Source organism: Peromyscus eremicus, chromosome 5 (genome assembly GCF_949786415.1).
Source record: "Peromyscus eremicus chromosome 5, PerEre_H2_v1, whole genome shotgun sequence".
Classification (NCBI taxonomy): domain Eukaryota; kingdom Metazoa; phylum Chordata; class Mammalia; order Rodentia; family Cricetidae; genus Peromyscus; species Peromyscus eremicus.
Window position 1 is genome coordinate 121,415,345 of NC_081420.1, and position 14,575 is coordinate 121,429,919.

At 45.1% G+C, this 14,575-nt stretch overlaps 1 protein-coding gene across 1 annotated transcript in view; it reads right to left on the bottom strand.

The window, feature by feature from the left end:
• Positions 1 to 14,575, bottom strand: part of Tbc1d9 (TBC1 domain family member 9) — a 106,539-nt gene that overhangs the window by 19,940 nt on the left and 72,024 nt on the right. Inside the window, exons 7-11 of the mRNA XM_059263081.1 lie at positions 13,814 to 14,020; positions 12,323 to 12,493; positions 11,220 to 11,370; positions 4,911 to 5,125; positions 684 to 801 (exon numbers count right to left, since the gene is read on the bottom strand). Coding sequence (XP_059119064.1) covers positions 684 to 801; positions 4,911 to 5,125; positions 11,220 to 11,370; positions 12,323 to 12,493; positions 13,814 to 14,020 — 862 coding nt within the window. The remainder of the gene's footprint in view (positions 1 to 683; positions 802 to 4,910; positions 5,126 to 11,219; positions 11,371 to 12,322; positions 12,494 to 13,813; positions 14,021 to 14,575) is intronic.

Sequence of the window (14,575 nt, forward strand, 5' to 3'; positions counted from 1 at the left end):
ATCAGTTAAGGCAGCCAGGACAGTCCTCCACAGACATCCCACAGGCTCCCTGGATCTAGGCAGTGCCTCATTGAGACTCTCATCCCCGGTGATTCTGGGTTATGACAAACTGACACTAAGATTGACCATCATACCTGCTTTATGCCCTTATTTATCTAACAACTCTTTAGCTGTGGGGTCGCAAGGCATGGATTGGTTTCAAAGCTTTTTTTTTTTTTTTTGAGATTCTAGCTATACACATTTACCACAAGCTTGCTGACATTTTAAGCTGGTATCATACATGTGATGGTCTTTTTTACTGGATTTAGAATCACCCAGCATTCCCAGGAAGGTGTTACTGGAGAAATTTAACTAGGGCTCGAGGGGCCACCCTGAATGTGGGTATCACTGTCCCAAGGGCTGGGGTCCTAGACTAAATAAAAAAGGAGAAAGCAGACTGAGTGCCGACATTCGCTTCTCTGTTTCCTGACTGGGACCCAGTGTGACCAGCTGCCTTGGGTTCCCTCTGCCGTGACTTCCCTGTTGGTGGACCCACCGTACGGGCAGATTCGGAGCCACAACAAGCCCTTCCTCTCTCACGCTGATTTCTGGCCGGGCATTTGTCACAGCTGAGGAGAACTCATGATTCTACGATCCTTTTCCCACGGAGACAGGCTAAGGTGTTTAGCCACAGCCACACGTACCTACGACTCTGGTGTTGTAGTAATCGGGAAGCATCCGCTCACACAAGGCCACGAGCAGCCAGAACGCCTCCTCCTCTTTGGCATAGAGAAGCAGTACGGAGGTGACAATGTTCATGGCCTGATGGAAGGAGAGAGGACGCCATCAAACGCAGTCTGCACACAGCAAATGTATTTGACAGAAAAGCAATCCTGGTAAGTGGTGAGGGGCGACGCCCACTCTAAGTCACTCCCAACTGGAAGCCAGCAGTACTTCAGGACATGCCATTTGAGAAGCAGCTTCTGACTCCATTTTGAGGATGAAGGCTGATTGTGCACCCGGCTGAATCCACAAACACCACCATCTGTCTGGTGCCACCCACACAGCACAGACTAAAAATACAACAAAACAATAACACAAAACAAAACAAAAAGATCTATTCCTGCAAGTATATAAGTGATACTCTATAAATTTATTGGGCTGAATTGAGACTGTGTGGGCACACAAAGGTACCAAAATCAGAAAATTCAGGCCCAAGAACTTGCTGGACACACCAGACTGAAGGGAGGGTGGAACATTCTCACCTGGATCCCAAAGAGAAGAACACCCAAGGCTGCAATAGGAACAGCTGCCACCAGCTTGTTTTCTGATACCTAGCGAGTGCACGCAGGACAAACAGGCGGAGGACTTGGACTGTCCCAGGGTTATCTGAGTGGCTGAGTTCCCACCGTGGACAAGGCCGACTTGTCCGGGCCTCCACCCATCCGTCTGGGGTTTCTTGCTCTCATGTAGGCCTGCCTGCTCGCCTCTGCAGCTGGACTGAGCTCTACAGCTTTGTCAAACCTATGAGCCTCAGCACTGATGCTACCGCAGCAGCTCCCTCCTCAAGTCAGACCGGGTCCCTTGTCAACACAGGCTCTGTTTAGCTTTATGTCAGCCTGTGACTGAAACCCAAGACTCTTCCACAGCCTCTCTAACCCTCTGGATCCATTCCATAAGACAGACAGACAGACTGTATGATGTTCGACATGAGAGTTAATAGTAGGAATCAAGACTGGAATTAAAAACTTGTATTAAGCTGGGCCAGACTGCCAAGAAGGTGGAAGTAGCCGGTAAACTGCTGCCACGGAATCCCCAGCACCTTGTGAATTTGTTGTTATTCATGAGATTCTGGCCTTATGGAAAGACACACGGTGCTTGTCTATGTTTTTGATACAGTTCACTCACAACATTGACTAAAGAAAGAATGAAAAATTAGCCATTCTTGCAGATGCCAATAAACGCCCAAGAAAAGCCAGACAAACAAGCTTAGCATTTCAAGGCCACCAAAGCTTGGTGAGTATTCTTCTGCGTTGTTAGCTTACGACCCTTTAGAACGGAAAGCCAAGTCGTTAGCCCTTTTCAGGAATTATTCAGGGCCTTTCTTCACTGGCACCGTTGTTTACCTGACTCAAGCATGCACAGGCAAGCCCTTACACAGAGCCTCTGCCTCAGGCCTGTTTGACAAAGCCTTCAGCCCGCTAAATCCTTTCAGTATTCTTAATCCTTAACTCAGTGGAGGTAAATATTTCCCTTTAAACTCCCATAAACAGTTCCTATAACAAGTACACAGGGCTCCAGGCTGTCCACAGAGAACAAGGAAACCTTTCAGAGTTGGCGCCCTCCCCCTCATTTCCAATGCTAACGATAAATAAAGTTGATTTAAACATCTAAAGCAACCACATTTTATTAAAAGATATTATCAGAAAGCCCATAACTGCTAAGCAGCTCAATAAGTGTTCCTTAATTAAAAAATGAAGATCAAAAGATAAAAATGAATTCTATTCTGTCAGAAGCCAAGCAGTTCCTGAGTTTCTTTTGATCTTCCAGAAACCAGTACCAATTCATCAGACTTGTGCAATATAAATCCCCTAAAAGGTGTTTGACTGAAAAGGTTCTTTCTTGCAAGCCTTGGTGTTTCAAGGGAAGTGGTTATTAAAATTCCACATGAGAATTAGCCTGCGGGTTCTAGTCCACGTCTCAATTAAGGTCAGCTCCTTAGCCATTCAGGCAAGACAGAGTTCCATGGCTGTCATTTCTCATGGGTTCTGTATGAGGCGTGAGAGTAGGGGGAGCTGGGGACAAGCTCACTAGCCTTGAATGCTGCCACCAGAGAGAAAAAAACAACACTATAAAGTTAATGAATCAGTTTGGAGATACATTTAAATTAAGTGCTATAAAAAAATAAATAATGTGGTATAGGGAAACAGGTGTGTAAACAGGTGTAAGTGTGTATGTGAGAGAGAGAGAAAAGAAGCATGTGTGTATATGTCCACATGTAGGAAAAGATGAGTGTGTCTAAGAGTGAAGTCTCCTTCAGCTTTTCCATAGGTGGTCCAGGAAGACCCACTGATAATGTGGTCTTTGCATCTAGGATCACCTTATCTTGGAGCTTCCTAACTGTCACTTATGCTCAAGGTATCAGTACAAGACACTAAAACATTGACTTCGACCTGTGTTAAAACATAGCCCTAGTGTGTGAAAAGCTGTGTGTTCAGTGGCTTGAGCAGCAGTCATGGCTTAAGAAGATGCAGTAGGAGCAGAAAGGCAATCTTAACAAGAGTGCCATGGAGCCGGGTACTCTGCCCACAGGAGGCTATGGCAAGTGGGTCAGGGAGTGATCAGAAGACCCTCACTAGTCACTCAGCTGGACAAGGACCAGAAAAGAAATCCTGCTGATGGCTCCCTTCTCAGGCAGTGGTTGTCTATGAAGGTGATGGTGCTCCTTGGGAGATCTCGCCAACATCTAGAGGGGATTTCGATTTCCAGAGTCAGGGTTTATACTGCTGCCTAGAGATAGGAGTCGGAGATGTTGCTGAACACGCAATGCAGCACTAGGTAGCACCCAGGACAAAGAACTCTCTTTCTATAGAAATAATACACTCCTGTGAGAAATCACTCCGCACACCTACAGATGATGGAAAAGCATTTTAGTAAAGTGTGTGCACGGTGAACTGGGGTTAACACCCAAAAAGGATTTGGCCTCCGGTTGGAGGTTTTACTAATATATATGCACCTCAGGGTGATGCATTTCACACACACTGTCATCCTTAAGTCTCCTTCAAGTCCCAGCTGCAGTTCTACTTGGAACAATTTAAACAGAGACAGGGCTTGTGTGTCTGGCCATTGGGCAGACGGAGACTTAGCACGGCCAGCGTCACAGTTATTTTTGAAGTACACCAGTGATGCTCTTTTTAAATAGTGCTCACCCGGGGTCATCTGCCCATCTAGCTTTTCTCAAGAAGAAAACTGGGGGCTTATGGCAGGCCAGGACTTAACACTGGCTGTGACCCTGTGTCGCCCCCTTGAGCTGTCTGTCAGAAGTGTGTTCTTTGGGGAAGGGCCTGATGGCTGGTCAGTCCTGGTGAACAGATATTCACATCTTAGCATCATAAATTTAGCTTATCTGTAAAGGTGTGGTTAGCATACTACTTACCTCTGAGGTACTTAGGGGACAGCGCCCCCTTAGCCAAATTCTACTTTGTGTGATTTAATGTCTCCTAAACAGATCTATTAACAAAACCTTTAAAACATCAGTTCTATCACTTTGAGTTTCAGACATCACTCTAACCCACAATGTCCATAGTGCCAAGATTGTGGCACCCTGCTGCAATGACTCCCACTAGCCTAGATAGAGCTTTCCTGTCCATTATCTGCTGGCAAACAAAACCAAGGAAATGTTTACTTTGTCAGTATAAATGTTAGGCAGGAGGACAGCTCTGCAGGGGACTGACCAACTAGGCCCGAAAGACTGGACATGATGAACCGTGTGGGTCAGCTCAGAGTCCCCCAAAGAGATGTAAGGATCAATGGCTGACAGTGGAGCAGCCTGGCCAGCTCAGACTACTCCAGGAGAGGCGTAGAGTGCTGTTGCCATTTCCCCAAGCAAACTTTGGGGTTCTTAAACCCCCACATACGTATTCTTGCTTTGTACGTGTCTATGTGCAACAGACCAAAATCTGTGCGGAAATAGTGTTTTGAGAAAAAGCATCCCCTATAAGTGACCACGTGAGGCAGGCGTGAGGGCGGGACAAGCTGCTGCTTCCTGGGTTTGGGGCCACCGCTGCTTGGCTGGGCCAGCTCCGGCTTCCTTGCTTGCTCTAATTAAACTCTTGGCAGGTAGATCTGGTGCTGAGTCTCATCTGAATGTGCCTCTTTCAGGACTGGAGGACACTTAGAGCCCTCCCCAAACATAAACTCGTGGCAATTACCTGGCAATACCCTATGTTGGGATTGCGAAAAGCGTAAGCCGTTAAGACTCTTCTCAGAGCTGCGATGCCCATTTCGTTCTGGAAAGCGGGGTGTTCTGGAAGGGAGCGGTGTAAGTCTCTCTCAATCTCCTCGGTGGCAAGATTGTACTTCCCCATAGACTTCTCCACTAGGTCCTCATAGTACCCGGGGTGTGTGGCCTTTTCGTTGATGGCCCCTGGGAAGCACACAACAAACAGGACATCAACAAAGCTGAAGTCCTGCTGTCCCAGCTGTAGAGAGCCCCACCCGGCTGAAACTCTGCTTGCCCATCCATCAAAGGAAATTGAAAAAAAGAAAATCACCCTGGAGACTGTTTTCACTTACATCTAGACTGGTAATTTATCCATGGCCTCCTTCCCTCTCTCAGCCCCACGGCAACATGGCCACTCCACCTTCCAGCATGAGCTAGAGGTCCACAAAACTGCTTTCCAAGCTTACACAGACAGAGCCAAGGACTGCTTGGGGGCAGACTCGGGAAGTCAGACAGAATAAGCCAGGCTAAGTTGTTCTCACTCTTAGTTGCTCTCTTTGCTTTTAATTTATGAGAAATTTTGTTAAAATTTCACTTGAGAAGGAGGAATGCCTCTTAGGAATGCCTTTTAGGCCCGTTTCTTACAGAACACAGCAACAGTGACGGGAGGTAGAAGGAAGCCTTGGAAGGGCCTGTAAGGCAGCAGGCAGGGTGAGGCTGAGGGTCCTCCAGTAACGATGCGTCCTACCACTGATGGGGGACTTCTGGGTGATAGGGATGGGGTTGCAGAATGGGGCAAAGAATTGCTGATGTGAGATATTCATGTTAAGATTCTTGAAGACAGAAAAACCCCGGGTATGCACATAGCTAAAGCTAATATCAACATGAATTTACATTACCATTGGGAAAACGGAGAATCCACATGCAGAGAATGGACTGCACCCTGACCTCACACTACATTCCCAACCAACACAGCACGGATGGAGGACTAGAGCATAAGCCGTAAAGCCAAAAAGCTGCCCGAGGAAAAGAGGGAGGACACTCTTGACAGAGCAGTTCGGTTTGGGATATGATATCAACCACACCCACAGGGCACAGGCAGTAAAAGTAGAAACGGGTAAGGTCACCTAAGTTCAAAAGCTTGGCTCATAACAGAGAGCAATCAACAGAGTGCAAAGGAAACAGACAGGACAGAAGAAAACACAAATAAACCATGTATCCAATAAAGAGTAATTATCCAGAATGCAAAACTATACAAGGAATTTGGGTGTCTCAGTAAAAGCACTCCCCATGCAAGCCCGATCAATTGAGTTTCATCTCTGGACCCAGAGTGGAAAGAGAGGATCAACACAAAATACTTTGTTTTCTGACCTCCACATGTGCACTGTGGTACACACACACACACACACACACACACACACACACACACACACACACACACACACCAGATACACATTCTAATAATAAATACAATAAAATAAATAGGGGCTGGAGAGGTGGCTCTTGCAGAGGACCTGAGTTCAGTTCCTGGTAACCAAGTCAGGCAGTTCCCAAGTGTCTGTACCTCTTACTCCAGAGGACTTAATGCCCTGTACTGGTCTCCAAGAACACCTACACAAATGGAAAATACACACACAGAGACATGCTAAAACATAAATAATGCTAATACTAGTCATTTTTAAATATGTAAGAAATTCATATAAAAATAGCAAAAAAGTGCAAAATACTAACAAATCAGCAAAAGTCCAATTAAAAGTAGGCAAAGAAACAGACATGAAAAGAGGCATACCACTGGGCAACAGGTACATGAGAAGGTACCCTCCCACTAATCATTAGTAGTGAAAAATGAATATATTAAAGATGCAGGATACAGGATAAATACACAAAAATAAACTCCATGTATATATGCTAGCAAAGAACAACTGTCAAACAAAACAAATCCATTTATAATGAGATCAAAAACTGAAATATTCAGAAGTAACTGTCAGACTTAGCATAAGCTACAAGCAGCTCAAAGAAATGAACAAAGACCCAAATAAACAGAAAGAGCTCCTCTGTCCATAGACTGGAACTGCTAAGATAGGAAAAACCCACCCCCAACTCACCTACAGACTTAACACAACACCATCAAAATCACAGGAGTTCTTTCTGTAGAGACTGATTAGCTGGCCCTAAACTCTTTGGAAATGTAAGTGACCCTAAATGGCCAAAACAATCTTGAAAGAAAAAACAATTATTGGAGGGTTCACATTCCTTTGCCTCACAACTTACTACAAAGTTACAGTAATGGGGGCTGTGTGATACTGGCTTAGACAGACATATAAACCAATGGATTAAAACTTGAAGTCTAGACATAAATCCCCATATTTGTGGTCCTTTTTGAGGTGTTAAGACAACTCAGTTCCGGGAAGCAGAGTCTTTTCAACAAATGATTCCAGAACATCACAACATTCATAAGGAAAGGATGAAGTTAGGCCACTCTTTCTACCACACAGAAAGTAACTCAGTTGGATCAGTGATCTAAATCTCGAGTCTCATTAGAAAACACAGGTCCAAGCCAGTGGTTCTCAGCTTTCCTAAGGCTGCAAACCTTTAACACAGCTCCTCATGTTGTGGTGACCCCCAACCACAAGATTATTTTCATTGCTACTTCTTAACTGTAATTTTGCTACTGTTATGAATTGTAATGTAAATATCTGTGTTTTCCGGTGGTCTTGGGTGACCCCCATGAAAGGGTGGTTCAACACCAGGGGTCATGACCCACAGGATGAGAACCACTGGTCTAAGCTCTCATGCCTTAGAAGTACAGTGACAAAAGAAAAATCATACTCCCTCAAAATCTTAAAAATGGTGCTTCAAAGCATTCAGAGAGTGAAAACACAGGCAACAGAATGGAATTGTTTGAAAACTCGCATAAGAGATTTGTATCCAAAACCAATTAAAAAACTCATAACTTGGTAATTGAAATATTACATAATTTAAAGTGAGCAAAGAACCTCAGTAGATATTTCTACAGAAAAACTATATAAACAGCCAATAGATGATTGAGGAAATTAATTAAAACCACAACTAGAGAACTGGTCAAACTGCGGAGAATAAGTGACTGTGGAATGCTCAGCTCCAAATGGGGTGTGTGACCTGTCCCTTCACCCCTCCCCCAAGGTCCAGAAAGAGTTGGAGGGGGTGTAAGGGTGAAATAATCAAAATACATTATAATCATGTATGAAATACTCAAAGAATGAATTAAAATATTATATGCAGTTAAAAAATGACCAAATCAAACCAACATAAACAACTTCCCCAAGCCGGGCCGTGGTGCTCACGCCTTTAATCCCAGCACTTGGGAGACAGAGGGAGGTGGATCTCTGTGACTTCGAGCCCAGCCTGGGCTACAGAGTGAGTTCCAGGACAGCCAGGGCTACACAGAGAGACTGTGTCTCAAACAAACAAACAAACAAACAAACACTCAACCTCCCTTAAACTCAAGTCCTAGGTTAGAAAGCACTGACACCCACTGGGCGAGCAATAACAGACATCAGTGAATGACAAGGGGGATGTGGAGAGACTGGAACCTCAAGCTTCACGGGGGGTGTGGTGGGGGGGTGGGGGGATGGGGGTGTGGGGGTGTGTGGACGTTTAAAGATGAGCTGCTCCAGCCAAACTCCTAGGGGTTGCTTAAAAGGTAAAGCATGGAGTCATCAGAAGGGCCAGAAATTCTACACACACACACACACACACACACACACACACACACACACACACTCACAAAAGTCATGTCAACCCTCCCAGCAGAGCCTAAACTGGCGGTCAAGTGATAAACGCGTGAAGTGCAGCGCTGGGCTCTAATAAGGAGTGAAATGTTGATACAGGCTGCAACGTGCTTGAACCCTGCAAATGCCATCCTAGGTGGAAGGCAGTCAGGAACACTGAGTGTCCACAGCAGACAATCTACAGCGGCAGATTGTAGGTGACCACTCTCTCCCACGGCTGCAGGACGTGAAGACTGACTGGCAAACGAGTATGGGTTATTTCTTTTGAGAACGGTGACAATGGTCTAAAATTAACTGCGCTGACCAGGACATGAGTTTATGGATATTCCAGAGCACTAGGTTGTGTGCACTTTAGTAAATCTTATGTTATAGCTCAAAAGAGGTTTAATTTAAAACAAACAGTAAAGTACACAGAGAATGACAAAGTAAACATGTACATTTCATTTTAGAAAATACTGTCACCAAACCAATGGTTGGCCCTGTCCCAGTACCTGACAATGGCCGGCTGGTTGGCAGCATCCTGACATTGGCTCTGCTCTCCCTGGGGACAGACTGAATGTGACTTCATTAGGTCCAGAGCACAAGCAGCAGCCTTAAGGGGCATTAGAAGCAACAGGTCTGAACATGGGCTTCCCGGTCAGAAGCTGGACGACCTTTACGGGCAGGCTGGCTCCCATGTGTACCCCACTCATCAGTGTATGGACATATACACAACAAAGGGTGGTGTGCAGACATGCCACCTTTTGGTCACATACAGCCCCTCTGTTAGACAAAACACTGACTGGAACCCTCTACCTGAGTCTGTCTCTGTGAGTGGGTTATGTGCTGCTGCTGTAGACTGGCTTCATGGTGAATTCATCTGAATCTAAAATGTAGCTATAAATAAGTTCTAATTTGAAGGAGAGGGAGAGAGAGGAACTTTTCCCGTACTCTGTCAGTGCTCTGAATCTGGTTGTCAAGGTGACCAGGCTGGGTGAGAGAACTCTACAAGATGATGGTCTTCTCTGACACGTGATTAGAGAGTGCCATGCTCCAACCCCAGGTTCCTTTTGCTTTTTCTGAAATAACATCTTCTTAAGTAACCCAGGTTGGTGATGGACTAACTATGGATCCCAGGCTGGCCTTGAACTTGAAGAGATTGTCCTGCCTCAGCCTCCACAGTCTTAGGACTGCAAACATCCACCCCATGCCCAGCTCACATTTAACTTCTAAATGAGGACCTGTGTCTGGTCTACTTAAGGAAATAGGGAAAAAACAAAAAATCAAGTTTACACAAAATAGATAAAACCATTTTTATCTTTATTTTATTTTTAGGATTTGATCCTCTTATTTCTGAGATATATCCCATGATAGGCAATTTTTCATTTATATCTACTTTTAGAAAGATCCACAAGTGTTTGCAAGGCTTTCTTGTAAGACCAGTCACTTTATTTTTAAGTTTCAATATTATTTTTTTTTCAAGTAAAAAGATTTAATAATGGTACTTGGATAGGGCCATCTCTAGGTTCAAATAAAAATATTCTCATGGACCTAGTTAGAGTGGTGACATTTCTTCATCAGCTAAAGCAACTGATCTATGACTAAAGTGAAGGTCAGTGATGGCCAAAGGTATGTTCTGTGGTTGGGGTACAAAGATTTCTGAGGTGCACTGGATGTTTCCAGATGGCAGAAAACAGTGGTAGCTTATCCTGAAAGACTAAAATATTAAAATAAAAATATTGAGTGGAAAAAAATTACAGAAAATTGGTTCACAATTTTAGATGACTTTTAATGTAGAATATTGTTACAGTGGCTTTGTTTTATTGTTGTTTATTAATATTTTACCCTGCCTCGTTAGTAAGTTAGCCTTTATTACAAATATGCACGTGTGTATAGGAAAATCTATAGCACATACAGGATCAAAGACTGCTGTGTTTGCAGACACTGACTGAGGGGTCTTGGAAAGCATTCCCTGTGAGGACAGAGTGTAATGCAAGCAGCCGCCAGTCATTTCTGGAGACCTTTCTCAGTGGTGTCCATGCCAGCAGGTGGCCCGTCCTCCTGTAAGTACCCTCTCATCCACACTCTGATAGGTCAGCCTAATTACGCTCCCTGGCTCACTAACTAGACCTCAGCGAATTCTTTCTTTAGTCATCCATGGGTGCCCTAGTTGGGGTGAGTAGACATATGCCCACATCTCCCCAGGAAAAGTCCACACAACAGGGTCCACTGAAATATTCTCAGTGAAGTTAACACTGCCAGGAGAAGGAGCATTTCAACTCACAAAGTGTCACATTCCTACTTCAGATTCTGTTTCCTCCCCCTAAACAGCCTCACTGGAGAAACGGGTGAGGTGAGGGGATTGGACAGCAGGAACTACTGGCCCTGGGTACCCCGTGAGTGAACAGTTACTACGGCAGACCAGTACCCGGTGAGGAAACCAGATCCAGCTTTGATTCGGGGTCTCTTATCTCAAAGGACTTGGGATGCCTCGGTAGAGGTTGGGAGGAGGCCCCAGTCACCCAGCAGTGCTGCTCTTAGCCCCCTACCTGAAAGCAGCAGCCAGAGCTCTCCACGCATGCTCTCTGGGATCCCCTTCAGCACCAGCTCCCGAGTCTTCTCTGTGCGGTACATGCAGATCCCCTGCCCATACTCAGCAAAGTGAATCTTCCAGGCTTGCTCTTTCAAAAACTCTTTGGCCTGAAAAAACGTAATGGAACATGACTGATGTCCCAGAAGGCTCTGGGGGGAAGTGCTGAGGACTGTCATGACAGATCGGAATGCAATCCCTGTTGAACTGACAGAACTCCAGAGAATGTAGAACTCAGATGTTAAGAGTTCTTTTCTGCCGGGCGGTGGTGGCGCACGCCTTTAATCCCAGCACTCAGGAGGCAGAGCCAGGTGGATCTCTGTGAGTTCGAGGCCAGCCTGGGCTACCAAGTGAGTTCCAGGAAAGGCGCAAAGCTACACAGAGAAATCCTGTCTCGAAATACCAAAAAAAAAAAAAAAAAAAAAAAAAGAGTTCTTTCCTAATTTTATCCATCAATCATAGCCTGTTCCGTCACCAAGCTTTCTGTTCAGTATCAGGGTCCTACTTAATGGGCCAGTAGAATGCTAATCATACCTGTGGTTTTATGTGAATGTGAACTGGTGACTTTTAAACCTGCTCTGAGCAAGCATGTGCTTATTTGTTGTTTGGCTTACACAGTAGTTAAAACAAGACCAAAGACAAAGAAAAGTAGTCATACTGGTTTTTGTTGTGACTCTCGATGCTTCAGTAAATCACTCTGCTATCTAACAACATAGTTAGATAAATACTGCTTTACTAGTTTGTGGGAAAAATATGTTAGAGACATTTCTACAGACATTTTTGGCCACTTCTGTAGATGTTAATTAGTTTAATTCCATTAAAAATATCTACATGGGGACTAGAGAGATGGCTCAGTGGTAAAGAGTCTACAATCAGAATTCTGACCCCGGCATTCTCATAAGTCAGGAATCTTGAAATTGCCTGGAGCTCCAGTTCCAAGGGGTCTGTGCACACACGTGCATTAGTGCACACATGTGCACAAATTCCAGATATGAATCTTAAAATGTTTTAATGGTTTTGTTTCAATACAGCAAGTTTTGGTGAAATGCAAGAGGTACCTACCAATTTTGGGTTGAATTCTTCTGGAGATCGCCGCCGGTACATGGTCATGAGGGTCTGTGTGGCTGTGGGGACGCTGTTGCCATTGAGGTTAAAGGAGCGCTCTCCATCAGGGTCGGAGCTAGTGCTTCTCTGGGGACTGGAGGAAACGAGGCTGCTGGGCCGAGAGTACACCTGTCAATGGAGAGGGACACGTGGATGGGCCTGGAAGCACTATTGACTCCTTTGTGTCTTCTGTACAGATATTAATAGCTAGGTTATGTTTTCCCATATGCTTCTTGCTACGTGAAGAAACGGGAAATGCCAACATGTCAATACTTTTTCAGGAGTTATATTGGGGCAAAAGTCATAATCAACAGCATTTCAATGTTCAAAATAGATTTCCCAGGACCAGGCATGTAGCTCAGCTGGTATAGAGTGTTTGCTTACTATACACAATGCTCTGGATTTGATCCCAGCAACACATGAACTGGGTGTGGTGCCACATGACTATAAGCCAGAATTGAAAGTTCAAGGCCATCTTCAGCCTCACAGCAAGTTCCAGACCAGGCTGATATACATGAGATACTTTCTCAAAAAATGAAACAAAAGAAAAAAAATGTGCAAAGATTTATATTATCTGCAGAGAAACCAGAGTACCATTGTCAAGTAACGAATTACTACAATAAAGAATTTCCCTTGCATTATTTCAACAAAAGTGGTTGGTGTTCTGTTTCACCAATTTGCCTCTTTGTGAAGCATGACACAGAGGAAGCAAAAGCTTTGGAGACTGCTTGTTCTACTGTCTAGTTTCTGGCATCTCAAAAATGCTACATAAGTGGCCAGGCGGCAGGGACAGGGACAGTACGTGCAACCTCACCATCTTTAAAATATGAGTTAGCTAACAGAAACTTCCTCCATCGCTCTAGCTAGGTGCCTGTCTTCTCAGGGTTCCAGCTTCCCTGGATGGTGGCCTAATGTGTATTTCATCACAGAAACATCACCATACTGATGCTATATTTCAGGTCTGACTTCACTTAGAGACTTCTGTATTCTTCCCACTGATGTCACCAAATAGAAAAAGTCACTTTCCACGCAATCAGGTCACATCACTTAAGGACAACTCCAATGTAAAGAAAAGAGACTTAAACTGGGCCTGGGGGTGTAAGTCTGTAACCCCAGTCAAGGGTCAAGGCGTACATGGGCTATGAAGTGAGTTCAAGGCCAGCCTGGAGAACCTAGTGAAGGCTGGGCTCGTAGCTCTGTAGCAGAGTACTTGCCTCTTATGTGTGAAGCCATAAGGGATGCTGGACCATCTTGAAGTTTTTTTTAGAGCTATGATCAAATACCAACTCCTTATAGCAAGACAATCTTGCTGAAATATTGTACTGGTACTGGGGCAGGGGGCTTAGCACAGCTGTTAAATCTGACAAGCTGGACAAGTTGGACAAGGAGGTGTACACTCCAGGCCTGAGCACAGGAGCACCCCACTACGCTCAGGCGTCTCCTACCAACCTCATCATCAGAACTGTTGCAGCTTCCCGAGAACTCTCTGTCTGAGTAGATTCGAGAAGTCGTTTGCTGCAGGAAATCTGAGATCCTCTGCACCAGGAAGTCTCTGTCTTTCAAGTTGGCAAACAGGAAGGTCATTCTGTTCCTGGTGCTGATGGAGAGGGGGCTGGGGAGCACACTGCAGCTGTCAGCCTTCTCCACGATGGTCACCTGAGGAAACAGGAAGCAGGGGCCCTGCATGGGAAGGACTGGAAATGAAGGAGCAAGGGAGTCCTAATTCCCTGGAGGAGCCATCCATGCCCCCATTAGACAAATGGCGACCCTTCCAATTCTGCCCCAATGAAACATAATGCCTTATACAAATCAAACTGGGGTCGATACCAGAAACTAGAACTATCCTTCTGGGTTTTTCCAAACCAGGGGGTGTTTTTCAGCAACCAGAGGCATATTTGGTTGTCACAAGTGGAGAAGTGACAGTTGCCTAGTCAGGGATGCTGCCAGACACCCTGCGGAGGCACAGGTCTGCAGCAATAACTGGCCCCGGATGCCCAGGGTGCCAAGGTTGAGAACTGAAAAGGAATTCCAGTTTTTCATTAAAATTTCATGGAGCAAAAGGAGACAGGACTCCTAGCTGCGGTGTCATCAGTAAGAGAGGAAGCAATTCCAATGCTGGCTCCTTTTACTAAGTAAAGGCTAGCTTTCAAAACACTACCAGTCCATTGGGTACGTCATGTAGACGCCAGGGCTTGGCCGCTAACGCTTTCA